General features: G+C 34.0%; 2 protein-coding genes across 2 annotated transcripts; one reads left to right on the top strand and one right to left on the bottom strand.

Moving 5' to 3' along the window:
• Positions 1-5,597: 5,597 nt before the first annotated feature.
• LOC130737274 (uncharacterized) lies at positions 5,598-6,917 on the top strand. The gene has a single exon (XM_057589025.1). It carries the CDS (start codon positions 5,598-5,600, stop codon positions 6,915-6,917), a length of 1,320 nt encoding a protein of 439 aa, XP_057445008.1.
• Positions 6,918-6,941: 24 nt separating this feature from the next.
• Positions 6,942-11,156, bottom strand: LOC130740949 (malate dehydrogenase, glyoxysomal). Its single transcript, XM_057593682.1, has 9 exons — positions 10,879-11,156; positions 10,589-10,801; positions 10,007-10,321; positions 9,068-9,157; positions 8,876-8,959; positions 7,852-7,887; positions 7,588-7,677; positions 7,346-7,440; positions 6,942-7,249 (listed from the first exon to the last, which is right to left on the bottom strand). Exons 1-9 carry the CDS (start codon positions 10,948-10,950, stop codon positions 7,177-7,179), a joined length of 1,068 nt encoding a protein of 355 aa, XP_057449665.1. The 5' UTR covers positions 10,951-11,156; the 3' UTR covers positions 6,942-7,176.
• Between the last annotated feature and the right edge of the window lie 4,152 nt (positions 11,157-15,308).

The raw sequence follows: 15,308 nt of genomic DNA, 5'->3' as shown, positions 1-15,308 counted from the left end.
TGGAGTTCGCCGGCCAGTTCTTGAAGAAGCTAGGAAAGGGACTTGGGCTGAAAAATTGAAACTTGAAGGATTTTGTGCTGTGGGTAGCAGTGGCATAATCTCGTTGTCATTTGGGAATTCTGGGTTTGCCCCTTCATGAAAACAGATACCCAGAAACAGTGTTGGCTTCACTTGACAAAAACAGGGAAAATTTGAGTTTTCTGTGAAGCTTTGAGGGAAAATTTGAAGAGCGTAGAAAAGGGTAGCTTGTGTTTTGGATTTCCTTGTGAAAGAATCAGGACATGCATTTCTTGAGCCATATTCACAGAGAAAACTGAGCTGTCGAGGTTTGATTATGTAATCTGGAAAGGAGGTAGAGTTTTGTATGTGATTGATGGGTCCTGGACAGTGGAGGTGCTTGGTTTGGGTGGAATTGATGGTTGGATTTTGAAGATGAAGATCAAGGTGTCGGTTATGAAGATGATTTTGGTGGGTGTGTGTCACAATAAAGAACAAAATCTGGGTTTTGATGAAGAATATTTTTTTTGGGTTTTAATTACTGAGTTAATAATTAACCTAATCCTTCATTAATTAGTTTACTAATATATATGTTTTTTTAATTTTTTTTTTTAAAAACCTACTAAACTTGCTATTGCAGGTTAAAAAGCAAATGTGCAACCATGCACAAGTTTTTAGAAGTGTATAATAAATTCCTCCATAAAGCCCTTTAATGAGGCTTTTGAAATTAAAATTATTTGTGTACACACAGAAACGAATAATGAAGGAAGAAAATTTGAACGGTGAAAGTTGAAAATTGAAATGAAAGACAGGACTGAAAGAGATGAATAATCGGTCCAAAACGACAAACAACTTTACCCAAAAATCTATTAGAATGAGAGCAGTGAAAGGGCTTGATGGAGTTTTGGTCTAATGTTTTGTTTTCTTCCTGATTGTATCATCTGCTATAGTGACACTTGTATTATATTTTGTTTCTGTCCATGTATTGCTTTTGGGATGTATGGATTGAAATTGAAAGACAGAACACCATGGGTAGAAGATCAGAAAGCACCGTGAATTGGCAAATTTTTGTCCCCTGCATTTCTCCTTTGCATAATTCTTGGTTTTGTCTAATTGCCTACATTCTTCCCTCCTAGGATTCTTATTAGCACTTTGCATTTGGAAATCTTCAAAATACTCTTGAGTGGGTCCTCATTGATGAAAAGGGATAAAAAGATGAGATAATGTTATTTTATTTAACAAAAAAATTAGATGATAGGATGGAGCTCCCATTCAAAGTAGTCCGTCTCAAAGAACATTTACAAAATATTTATATATACCTCACTTTGAGTGTAGATACAAAACTTCTTCATGGTTCACTCTATCAATCCCTTGAGTTAATGATTAGATAATGTGGCTGCATCTACCGTGTGTCAGTTTCAAACTGACACACCATGCTTCAGTTACTGTTCCCCATGTAAATTACAAAATTACCCTTTTAATTATAAAATTTATTTCTACCTATTTACTCTTGCTGGCTCTCCGACGAGCCATGCTGCCGGCTTGATCCATGTTTCTGACTATCCCCCACTATTTGTCCATCTCCTCTTCCTTGGAACCTGCCACCACACTACATCTACCACCGTCATCAACATCAAATCCAAGTCATGTGGATCCATCATATTAGTGTTAAATAGCTTCCTTCATTTGCTTTATTAATCAGCAACACTCACTCAACCACGACCATGTCTACTCGCCGCGGCGGCGGAGGCGACGACGCCGTCAGATCCACCACCAGGTCTGTCACTCCTCTCTCCACCTCTCGCAAACTCCCTACTCTCTCAACCTCCACCGAAAAGGAGAACAACCCTCGCAACCCGACCCAGAAACCCGTCACCAAACCCGTCCCTCGCCTCGATCGCAGATCCTCCTCCTCCTCCTCCTCGCTCCCCATCCCCTCCGACGTCCGCCAAACCCGCCAGGTCTCCGTGCAAAAGAGAAGACTGATCAAGAACCACTGAACAGTTATTAAAATACTTAAAGTTTGATTTTTTTATGTGGATATGCAATTTAATGGCTGGAATCTGATTGTTTTGGTTCTTATTGGAAGAAAATTAATTAAAGTTCAGATTTTTTTTAATCGTTCATATACATATATCATTTCTTTTGTTTAATTGAATTAACCCCAAATCAAATAACAACAACAATGGAGGATATCTGGTTTTTTTATATTTTGGTGGAGAAGAACAGAAGATGATGTGGTGGTTGTGGACCTGTGGAAGGGGAGATTTGGTGGCAGATCTGGATGTTTTGGTGGTAGATCTGGAATTCTTGTTGGCTCTGTTTTTGTGGTTCTAGTTGGGCTCAAAACAGAGGTTGAAGGAGGTTGAGGAGAGGATGGGCACGGTGTTGGGTCAGAGGAGCGGTGGAGGGGAAGGGGAGAGAAAGAAGGACGATATGAGAGGAAGATGATGAGAAGGAGGGAGGAGGAAGAGGTGGCGGTGGAGGAGCAGTAGGCCGGAGAGACATTGGCTATGGTTTTTCCAAGTAGAACAGTCAGGAGAAATGGGGAAGATAAATCATGGGTATTTTGGTCATTACATAATTTTTGTATTTTGAATCTGAACCATTAAATATTTTAATATTATATCAAAGGGTCCTAATTAAACTGAAGCACCGACTTACCCACGGTAGATGAAACCAGATAATGTTGCTATCCTTAAGGAGTCTTTACGTTCTTAAGCGACTCCCAAACTACCATAAGAAGCCTTTACGGTGTTATTTTTCATACACACGATTGTTTCTCTCATATAAGAAATATTTTGCCATTTTGTGAGTTAGTTTTTGTAGATCTTTGAAGAGAAAAGAAAGAGAGGACATATTTTTAATTTTCAAATAAATAGTATCTAAATTGATGATTTTTAAAAATAAAACCTATGAAATGATACAAAAAACACACAACATACTGTAACTTAAATTTTTTATTTTATAAAAAAACTTGAAAATATTATTTAAATCTTCTAAGTTGAAATTAAAAAATATGTCATCGGATTCATTTTCCTCCAAAAACCTCTCAAAACTAACCTAGAAACAACCTTTAAGGGGAGAAGATAGTGATTTACACATTTTTATTTTGAAAATTATAAATAATTTAGAATATGATATTTTTTTAATGGATAGAAAATTAAAATTATAAATTGTAAAAATAAATTTCAAAGTTTATTATTTTTATAAGTAACATGTGATAATTTCATATATTTCCTGTTGATATATTTTGAAATAAATAAAAATATGTAGATATTAACAAATATTTAGTTTTTTCCCGTGCGTTGCACGGAGAATATGTCTATTGTATTTGATATATCAAATAATCATGAATGTGATTATGCGTGTTTGTTTAAATCTTAGATAATTAGGGTAAATCTTTTAAAATTATGTTTCAAGATCTGTCTTGGAATTAGGAAACACGTGTCAACAAAAGATTAAGTTATCTAATTTTTTTCTAATATATATTAATATATAGAGAAGGAGATGACTGATGCAATATCTTAGATAATTAGGAAAAATATTTTAAATTTTCATGGATTATAATCTAAGCATTACATATTTTTTTTATATTGTGGATCATGAGAAAGAATAAAATGAGAAATCACGGGATTCCGTTAAATATGTAGTAAATTAGGCTTGAGACTTTTCCTAATTTAAAGAGATAATAAAAACGGTTTTAAGATTTGTTTTGGAAATAAATTTAGTAAGGAGTAATCTAGGTAAATCTTAGATAATTAGGGCAAATGTTTTAAAATTCGGTTTCAAGATAAAATAATACAACATAAGATAATCTATCAAATGTAATGACACGTGAATTTTTTGTTATGAGAATTAACCTGAGAATGACACGTGGGATTTTTTTTAGAGTATTAAATAATTTAAGATAAAAATAAACAACCTAAATCCTAATTAATTTATACTCTAAAAATAACTCTAAAATAAAATATTTCCTTGAAATTAACATTAAATAAATAATAAGATAAATTAAGATTAAATCAAGAAATAAACAACCTAAATCCTAATCAAATCTAAAATTTAAAAAGGTAATAAATAAATATAGATAAAAACTACAAAAATCTAGCAAATCACAATAAAAACTCATAAAATCCCGAATTAATTAAAAATCCAAAAATTCAATAAAAATACCATAAAAAATTAATTAATACTCTAAAAATAAATATTAAGATAAAAGCATGAAATAAATAACATAAATCCTAATCAAATCTAAAATTTAAAAAAGTACTAAATAAATATAGATAAAAACTATCAAAATCTAGCAAATCACAATAAAAACTCATAAAATCCTGAATTAATTAAAAATTCGAAAATTCAATAAAAATTAATTAATACTCTAAAAATAACTCAAAAATAGATTAAGATAAAATCAAGAAATAAACAACCTAAATCATAATCAAATCTAACATTTAAAAATGTATTTTTTATGAGAATTAACCTGAGAATGACACGTGAAATTTTTGTTTACAAGATAAAATCAAGAAATAAACAACCTAAATCATAATCAAATCTAAAATTTAAAAAAGTATTTTTTTTATGAGAATTAACCTGAGAATGACACGTAGAATTTTTTTATGAGAATTAAAGTTAGAATGACACGTCACTAAGAATAACGTGAGAGCGACACGTCACTAAATCAGCTTGATAGAAGTTCTTCTTTTCTAATATTGATTGATTTCAAAAAAGATATTAATTAATGGAAATTTTCTTTTAATTAAAGAATAATTTATTTATCACGCTAAAAAAAGAATAATTTATTTATACATATTAGGAATAATTTATTTGTATTTGAAATAGATAAATGTATATTTGATCAAGATAGACATTTGCCGACAAAGGATTGCGTCGATTTGCACCTGAGATTTATAACATAAATTTGTTCTATCCTAATTTCACTTAAAACATGATATCACTCGGGGTTGTTAACGTCATTCAAATTCACATATAAATATCAACTCTAAAAACTTGGTGTTCAGTGGATGTTCTCTTTGGTTTCGCTTGAGGTATTTTTTCTTCACTATTTGCTTGTTATATTGTTCTTTTAGTAAACTCATCTTTAGTTACTCTCTTGTTATATTGTTCTTTTAGCAAAAGTGAAAGGTTTTAGTTACTCTCTCATTAAGTGCACTTCAAACCCATTAATATGTATGGAATCACTTTGATTCTAGTTATTTAGGTACAGCACCAAAATTGGTGACTATATTATAGTGGATATGTGAAAGAAGAGTAATTTGATTTTGAAGGGGTGTTGTGCTAACAAAGTGACGATGAGCTGGTCTGTTTTAGCAATTTAGATGTTGCTCAATTTTTGACAGTAACTAGTCTTTTTCCTTTACTGTTAGCCCCTTGATGACTTTTCTCTTGTAAGACTAATTGCAGCATGTTTGTTGGCTGGGTTTTCTCTTTGTTTGTATAAGGGTTGGAGTACCCCTTGTACTCTTAGTTATTTAATTCATTGACTTATCAAAAAAAAAGTAAACTCATCTTTGATCAATTTCGATTATGTGTTTTCATGAAAATTTACAATCTCTTGTTTTTTGTGATAACAGTGGACAAACATGGTCGAGATGTCACCCCATGGAAGTGAAAGTTCTTTCGGTTCATCACTCACTGAAAACCAATGGATTAGTAGGAAGGTGAGTAAGCAAGAAACCAACAAATGGACACATCTTCCCCAGGATATTTTGGAACAGATAATGAAACGTCTATGCCTCACAGATTACCTTACAATGCGTGCAATATGCTCGTCTTGGAGGAGTACCGTTACTAATGCCATTGCAAACAAGTATTGCCATCCTTTACCCGAACTTCCACTAGTTGTCTTTATATCGCATGAACAAACATTTTTCAGCTTGAAAAACGAACGTGGATATTGTCCCAAAAGCTCACTATTTGACTCTACAAGCATATTTTGCCATGGTTCAATTGAAGGATGGATGATTTTATCAAATTATAATGAAGATAATAGTTTATCCTTCACCTTCTTCAATCCAGTGACTACGGGTAGTGTTTCGGTCCCACCCCCGTTGTACTTTCCCTTCAACACTCAAATCCAAGATATGAAATTGTCCATGGGGAAAATGGTGGTCTCTTCCACACCGGATGGTTATGACTCAGATTGTTTTTTGGCCGGTCTCTGCAACGATTTTTGTCACATTGCATTTTATAGGCTCTTTGACGAGTCTTGGAACATGATTGAAATAGAGAAAGATTCTGTGTTCCATTTTTTGGATATAGAAATTATGGGTTCCAAGTTGTATGTTAGAACTAACAGACCTTTGAATTCCATGTTGGTTTATGATCTGAAAGATTCCACTAATGGCTCTCCAAAGCACAAAGTATTAAGTGTGCTTCCGGAAAAATCCACGCCACAAATATCAAGAACTATTGATAGCCAACGTCATATTTCAGGTCATGCCTTCTGCCGTTTAGCCAAACACGAAAAGTTGAAGCAATTATTTCTCATTTATGTGATATGCAGTGCAGTTTATAAACCTGAAGATGTGAACTATATGAATATGGTCACAAAATTTGTTAACTCACCCGATATTACTGGAGTCGAAGTGTTCAAGTTGGACATGAATAAGGAACCTATTGCGTGGACAAAGTGTGAAAGCTTGGATGATAATGTGGTTTTTGTTAGTTATTGCAAGAGCATGGTAATGTCAAGAGCTGCATTCAATAGCACTCACAAGTCAATTATAAGAGAAAACAGTGTCTACTTTGCTCTTTCATTTGAATGTCTTACAGATCCATGTCAAGACATTCAGTTTGGGATCAGGCACTTGACTGATAGCAGCAGCACCAAATATTTTTCTGTAGAGAAATCAGATCATTCTGATGTCCCTTATCCTTTCTGGTTCGTACCAAGTATTTGACAATCCACTATGTTGGTTCCAACGTTATAAACGGGATAAACTAATCCCTTCTTTAGTATTGAAGTATATTATATAGTCGCTGTTTGATGATCATTATACCTTGAATACTATCCATTTATTATTATTACATCGTTCAAAAGATATAGATATTCCGATATCCATACTTACCTGCTGCTTAACTAATTCAAAAAATTTATATTTCACATCGAGAACACCTCAATTCCTCCACCACTTATTATCTTCCGGATCATCAAACTTGTCATTTTCTGATGAAAGAAACGCCCTTCTCCACGCTTGTTGCCAACTCTTTCTTGGCCTTCTCCAAACTCTCCCTATTTCAAAACACAAGCATATAAACTCTATTGTTTCAGTCTCACCTGAATAACGACAACATCAGTTTTTTTAAAATGTCTGTGATTACTGCTTACCTCTCATAATCATTCAGGGGACCAAGAGGAAGAATTTCCTCAACACCGCCACGCCCAAGTCGTACTTTTGATGCGAAGAACGGGAGCTCAGTCACCTATGTATGACACACATTGTAAGTTTTTAAGAAAACATTTATTCAAGCTCCCACTTTGAGCAGAAAAATCAACACTATAATATCACAATCTGCTAAAATATGACAAGGGAATAAGCATGGCAACCTTAAGATGTCTGTTTAGCATACCTGTGAATCAACATATGCACATTCAATGATGCCAGCATCTCCTCTTAGAGCGCGAAGGGATGCGTCTGCAAATTTAGCAGCAGCATATGCCTGCACTTTATTACATACTCGGGATTACATTTACTAGAACCGAAATAGTTAAAATGACATGAATGTTATGCACACCCTATAGCATATATGGTCATGATTAATTTCTTCTACAAAAACATGCATATTCTCCTCACATCACATGTATTATATATAAAGTAAAAATAAGTCACTAACCATTGATAGTGTTGCGGACCCAGCTCCAGCTTTGGCCTAGAGAAAATTACAACATTGTCCAAATCAAAATTCCAACGTGTAGATAATCCGTAGCAATAGAGGATTCATATATAGCTCGAATTTACTGCCAAAAAGTACTAACTGATACACATTTTACTAAGCCAGATTAGTGATTACTTTCAAAACTTATTAGCCTAACTCTATCCCAAAAGCTAGCTCACGAGTGAAGGTTAGTCCTAGGCCTGAATTTAAGATTGTACCATTTGTTGGGCCCTTCATAACTAGGTCACCCGCCAGTTTTGAAAACTTCATGCTCCATATGTCCAGTCTTGGGCATGAGAGAGATGTGCTGAGCGGTCCCACATTGACTGAAGATATGACCAAATAAATCTTCATAAAAGGTAGAACAATTCTCACCCTTTAGCAAGCTTTTGGGGTTGAGTTAGGCCCATCCCAAATTCAAGATTTTACTGAAATCTACGTTTCCCTGCATATAGGAAACCTTTCCTCATAGAATTTCCTAGGCATGTGTCTAGGTAAGTTTATGAACTAGGGGTTTGGTGAGATTGCAAACTACCAAGTAAAAAATAACATAAAGGATCGGGGCACAATTATTTTACATCTGCTTCCATGTGAAGTTTGAATCATCTTTAGCATAAGCCAACTCAAATTCACTGAATATATGGTTTAGCTTTTGGGAAACTCATAATCCCGTATGCCACAAGCAACTATTTGTAGCTTCCTGCATAACAATTTTGGCACATTACACGATTCTTCTATATTTATTAACATGCACTCATTGAATTGAACTCCATAATAGGCAGGAGTGCAAGATTGCCGATCAGTTCAACCCCTCTGCTATCTCACCAGATATTATTTTAAGTCTGACATAGTGACATTTAATAAATTAATTATTAAGACCTCCATGGTTGAAGGGTAAACAACAAGAGTGATAATGGAATTTAGGTGTATTAGTTATTAGTATTCAAGTAAACAGAAACTAAGAAAATATATAAATATTCACCTCAACAACTTCAGTTCCACCGTTTTGTATGCGATCAGTCAAGTACTCAATTTCTTTTGGGGTGAAAGAGCAAGGAGGTTTAACCTAAAATTTGGGAGACTCTGTCAGCTAATAAATTAGAGTATAACATTTGTAAGAATTCAAAATAAGACACAGCAACAATTAAGAATGAGAAATAGTTAGAGTGCAGACCTGAGAAAGAAGAGGTAAAATTGTAACACCTGCATGTCCCCCAACAACTGGGACATCCACATCCCTTGGATCAATACCTAGAACCTCAGCCTGCATGTTCAGACCCGACAGGGAAAAGTTAATGAAGTGCAGTTCAAAATTTGATACAGTAATAACTAATAACAGACAACATTGGGAAATAATACTGAGAGAGCTACTAGCACACTTTTATTTTATGGTACACAGGCTTTAACAAGCTATGTTACAAAAGCCAAAAACTATATTTTCAAATGGACGTGATAGAAACTGGAATCAGGTATGACTATTATTGATGTATGTATTCACAAAACCAGAATTCGATATTCTGAACTGATATTACTACTCATATCACCATTAAAAAAAATGTCCCTTGCTCTCACTCTCTGTAGCACGGGAAAAGAGAGAGAGAAAATGCCAAGATTCTTCAAGGGATCCACAATTTCCTACCCATTATCTGTCAGCCCTCATACTTCCTATCCTCCCCTCTAATATTCTCATATGCCTGCCAGCTCAGCATTCAGTTATTCTCTGAAGTATCAGCACGAAACCCCTTTTCCCATTCCGCCCTCCTTACCTCTGTTGGTTGATCCTACATTTTCAGGTAAGGCTGTACAGTTAAAATGAACTCCTCCCATGCCCTCGTCTAATATGCCTTTCAGCCTTTCTCCATAAAAAATATAAAAGATTATGACAATGCAGCAGTCAGTTCAACTCACCCAAGAGTTAATTCCTTAATTGCAGTACCATTGGTTGTCATAATTAAGTAATAAGCATAATCATAGCTAGTCAAAGTTTGAAACAACAGGAATTTCAAATTTGAGATTTTCTTTTAGTTTAACTTGAAAAGTTCACTTCACCATCCTAATTATCCATTAACTATAAAGAGCTGCATCTATTAATTTCAAGAATAGTGGCACATACCACAAACGTATTTGCTCTAACAACATCAAGCATCGTCACTCCCAAAAGTCTCTTGGGATCATATGTACCGGCTCTTTTGAAAACTTCAGCTGCAATCGGGACAGTGGAGTTAACCGGATTGCTTATCAAGTTGACAATCGCTTTTGGACAGCACTTTGCAATCCCTTCACATAGTGTCTTAACAATTCCAGCATTAATATTGAAGAGATCATCTCTTGTCATTCCAGGTTTGCGTGGAACACCAGCAGGAATGATCACCAAGTCCATGCCTATCAATGCATCCTCAAGCTGCTTTTGCCCCAAAAATCCTCGAACCTAAATACCAAATGTTAGTCATCTCAGCAGGCTAAGCAAACCAAACAGAGCTAAACATTAACACAATCACACAAATCCACATTTAGACATGATTCATGATAAGGCCTAATTTGTGGATACAAGGTCAACCAAACCTACCCACAAGAATTCACTGAGCAAGTTTATTAATTTCTACATGATTCAGGTAAAAAAATCAGAAAATGTATCTGGGTTTTGCTTGTTTCAGTGAAAACGAATTCGCATATTGAGATTGAAGGAAATACATACAACGGCACCAGTGTCCATGTGACTGATATCAGAAGTGACACCAGGGGTGTTGACGACATCATAGAGATGGAGAACCGAAACGAGTGGGTTCATCTTCATCAACATGGCGAGAGGTTGACCTATGCCACCTGCAGCACCCAGAATGGCGACTTTGAATCCCGGAGCTCCACCTTTGGCGCGACAATGGGCAGTTCTCAAAGAAGCATCCTCCATCTGTTCAATCACAACAGAAACGAAACAGGATTAATCGAAGAAGAAAACAAGAGTAGGCAAGGGATCACGAAACGAACCATGAGATTGGGAGGGTTGAGGTGAGCAGCGATCATGGCAATTCGCTGATTAGCATCTGAATTTGGCTCCATAATACTATTTGGAATTCACAGTGGAAAACGATGAAGATTGTTGTTGTGGAATATGAATTTGATGATTGATTGATTGATCTCTGTATAAGAAGCTTGATCAGATCAGGTTATGTGAATTGGGAAGTGTGAAGATTGACCTTATCGCAGATGGGTTATGTTATGTATGGAAAATGCTCAATAATAATTTGGGACGGTTACCATGAAAATAATTCTGGAGAAATCTTTTATAGTAAGTATATTTTTTAGCAGAATGTCACGTTTTGATTGTACAAGGAACGTGTGCAATGTCATAAATTAACATGTGCGTTCATTGTAGTTCACTTTGGACTTTCAAGGTTACCAAGTTCACTTTGTGCAATGTTACCATGTTTTTCTTTTTCTCCGAAATGTATTTTTTTTGCGGGTTAACAATTTTATTTGAGTAATAACATTTAGACCAGGTGAGATTAACTCTGTAAAAAAAATTTATTTACAAGACTCGAAATCAAAACCTTTCTTAATGACTTTGGAGAGCATTAAAAAATTTTCGAAAAATGAAATTAATCAAATATAAGGTTTATTTTCTTCCCTCATTATATATATATATATATAAGGTTTATTTTTTTATTTGCACTGATATTTTTGTTTGTAGATGATAATTTATGTTTTTATTTAATTAGGTCGAGTTATGATAGTGAAAATTCTCTCATTTTTATTTAACCTACAAATATTTGCATGATCTCACTTATTCAATGCTTATTTAATACATATAAATGGAGATAAATAGAAAAAAAATCAATATGATAAAAAATAGAGTAAAATACACTTACCCCCTTAAGGTTTGCTAGAAAAACACTCCACCCCATTCTTATTCAAAATATACACTCCACCCCACTCATTTTATCAAGTTAACCTCATTCAAAAAGATGCTAACGGAATATTCCATTCAAATCAAAATTATTTAATGTAAACTTATTTTTCCTTTTTTATTCTGGTTATTTTTTTTTCAGAAAAAAACGTCACTTTCTAATATTTGACCAAACAAATATTCTCAATGCTTACATACTGTTGGAGCTAGTATATAAAGTAACCATTTTATAAAATAATTCAAGAATAAATATGTATGAAATAGTTTTAAATTAAAACTTATGGTAAAAGTACGTTAAACTTCCACTCCATAAAAGAATATAAAGTTATACTATTATTGTAATTAATTAATTAATTTGGATAATATGATCGCGTTGGTTATAACATGTTAAATGTTAAAGTATATATTACTTTTAGTAATTGAAAATGAAGGATGTTATTGATATATGATAAGAGAATTTTATTAAATAATATCCATACATTACTCAATGAATTCATAAGCAACATTTTTTTATAAATATAGGAAAAAGAAATTTAATTAGTATTTATTTGGTGAAATTTTAATTAGTATGAAATTAATTTCGAAATATTTTTATATAATTCACTATTTATAAAAATCCTTTATAAACTGGGTATTACTAGTAATTGTGATGTTATATTCTTTTTTGTTAAAACTAATGTTTTTTTTTAATGGAACTGACGTTTAACGATTTTTATTTGAAAGTGAGGTTTTTTTTGAAAAAAAATAAAATAAAAAATAACCAGAAAAAAAAAGAAATGGAAAAATAAGTTTACATTAAATAATTTTGATTTGAATGGAATATTCCGTTAGCATCTTTTGGATAAAGTTAACATGATAAGATGAGTGGGGTGGAGTGTATATTTTGAACAAGAATGGAGTGGAGTGTTTTTCTAGCAAACCTTGAGGGGGATAAGTGTATTTTACTCTAAAAAATTTCACATAAAAGAGGATTGCAATCCATTAAAATTAATTGTGTCCCCCGGGTGTGGTATGCAGCGAGCTGAATAAGTGGTGGCCACCACCTCATGGCTCATGGCAAGATAAAGGTCAATGTTGATGTTGTTGCACCTCAAGTGACTGCCATGGGTTTCGATTTCAATTCGTGGCTTGCGATGGCAGTGGTTAGGTGCTAGGCTCGACACCTAGTAAGCAGCAGGTGACTCTAAATGTTGCTATTGTGGAGGCTTGTGGCCTACAGTGGGCAATGCAAGTGTCCTCGGAGACTGATTTTCAAGAGATGATCGTCAAGCACGGGCGGACCCACTTTAAGGCAGCCACACCAATTTTTTTATTTTTATTTTTTAAAAAAATTATATGATTGACAAAAGAAGGAGGGGGGGGGGGGGGGGCGCAAAGAAAGGGTTGGTCTACGGGATACATGTATATATGCTGCTGATGGAGCTGTACCTAGCTTTTAAGTAGATCTGGCTTTTGCAATTTGATAATTTGCTTTCTGGCTGGTGTTGCATCCTTTGTCTGCAACTTTGTATAGTCGCCTCTTTTGTTTTTGTATTAGGGAATAACACCATTTTTGCTATACACTTATATATACTTATTTCGCCTTCCAAAAAAAAAGTATGCTTGATAAAGCAGTACAAAAAAATGACAAAAGAAAACTCCTTTCAGGTACACTCTCTCTGTTCTCAGTTTTCACGCACGCTCTCCCTACTCTCCATCGAAGCTCTCTCTGCACGCGACGATGCTCTCTCTGCACGGCGGCAATGCACGCGTGTCTCACTCTGCAATTCTATTTGTATTGAAACTTGTGTTTGTTGGTTTTCTTCTATTTTTCTTGTCTAGGAAGTTTTGTTTGAGTTTGGTTTTTGTGGGAGCAGGTCCGTGTAAGCAAAACATAATTGTTGATCTGTTCTTTTGCTTTACACATTTATGTACTTTCTTTCTGTAAGCACTTTGCAAGCTACACAAAAAATTCATTAGAATAAATTTTTGATGGTTTACCTCGTGGCTTTGCTCTCATGTGAAACTTTTTGTTGTAAGCCTAGTCTTTTTTGGACTGTAAACTCTTCTATTTTATGAGGAACTTTCTCTCATGGTTTTATAACTATAATATTTTCTCTTTTTTGAAAAAAAAATATTTTCAAAATATTTTAATCTATAATTTCTTTTATTTTTAACCACACTGATATATAAGGTCTGGATCCGCCCCTTCGGATTAGTTTAATAGTGTTAAACACTTGCACAGATTCACGAGGGAGATAAGAGTTAGTCTCACCTAGCTTCAGTAATTATTGATTGGCTTATGCTTTCTCACTCTTTTGTTTCATTCCAATTATTATACGTTCTTAGAACTGGTAATTTAGCCACCGATTTTATAGCTAAATATGTTTTCTCATGTCCTCGTTTTGTTTGGATTGAAGAATAGTCTCCCGATTTGGTGGGTATTCTATCGTCTAATAATGTTACTGGTGCTTTGCATGAATAAATTCAATGATTTTACTCTAAAAAATTTATCATTCTTAAAAAAGATAAGTTAATGCAAACTTGCTCTCACTTTCAAAAAAAAAAACTTTCTCTCAATGAATCAATTTCACATTCCACGTAAAACAAGATGGTATGGTGTTTCGTTTGGCAGGAGGAATATCTCGTAAAGATGAGCGTCAAAATTTGCCTGCGTTTACTGATCAATAAAAGCTAACAGGACTAAACCTCGTTTGGATCTTGTTCACACCGGAAGTTCATATGCGCAATTAAACAATATTGTAAAGAGTAGAAGTAGAACACCACGTTTATGTTGCGGGCGAACATTATATAAATTTCTAGTTGATTTCTAGTTGATTTTGTATTTATATATTTTTGTTAGGTACGTGGGTATTGTTCTATTGTCCTGGTAACATCAATTTCCATTTAAAAAAAAAAAAGGTAACATCAATTTCATGTGATTTGGAATTTTTTCTTTAGAACATTTTCTCCATGGACAAAAGTCCTAAACATGATTCTTTATGTTTGTATATTAATGTTTCGTGGATTTGATTAATTAGCTCTTTCAAATTTAGTTGACTTATTTGAGAGTGATGCATCAGTTTTAGTATCTTTGTACTGATCGCTTGTGAATGGTAGCCATACATAGATGAGCAGTTATATTATATACCTCTAATTCATATGTTGCAAAAAAGTCATGCTTCCATGTTTTTGGGAAAAAGGCGTCACTACAATTTGGGGTTGATACAAATTGGGCATTTAGGGATGATTTCCCGTGCTCCAGATTCTGAAAATTAACTAGTAAATAGAAATTTTTGTTGTTGTTAGCCTGGGCTAGGTTCAAGAAAGACAACTAGCTAGCATGCAGAACGCTAGGACGAGGCGGGCCACAGCTTGAGAACAATCTAAGCCTAAGCAATCTATGACACTCCCTATGGCAGAATACAAAAGATGATTTCCAAAATCAAACCTATGCCATACATGGGTTAAGTAATCACCTACAATATTTATATACTTTCCACATGATCCGCAAACAGCTATGAATTTGCTA

The sequence above is a fragment of the Lotus japonicus genome, chromosome 2, assembly GCF_012489685.1.
Source record: "Lotus japonicus ecotype B-129 chromosome 2, LjGifu_v1.2".
NCBI classification, from domain to species: Eukaryota; Viridiplantae; Streptophyta; class Magnoliopsida; order Fabales; family Fabaceae; genus Lotus; species Lotus japonicus.
Note: the sequence above shows the minus strand (reverse complement) of the source record. Positions and strands in the feature narration are given on the sequence as shown.

What these genes read in the sequence shown, in the direction of transcription:
- LOC130737274 (XM_057589025.1), top strand. Translation starts at nt 5,598, where the DNA reads ATGGTCGAGATGTCACCCCATGGAAGTGAAAGTTCTTTCGGTTCATCA.
- LOC130740949 (XM_057593682.1), bottom strand. Translation starts at nt 10,950, where the DNA reads ATGGAGCCAAATTCAGATGCTAATCAGCGAATTGCCATGATCGCTGCT. An exon ending in TTTTACCTCTTCTTTCTCAG is followed by an intron (nt 8,960 to 9,067) that starts GTCTGCACTCTA and finishes CCCAAATTTTAG; the next exon opens with GTTAAACCTCCTTGCTCTTT. An exon ending in GGTCCGCAACACTATCAATG is followed by an intron (nt 7,678 to 7,851) that starts GTTAGTGACTTA and finishes AATAAAGTGCAG; the next exon opens with GCATATGCTGCTGCTAAATT.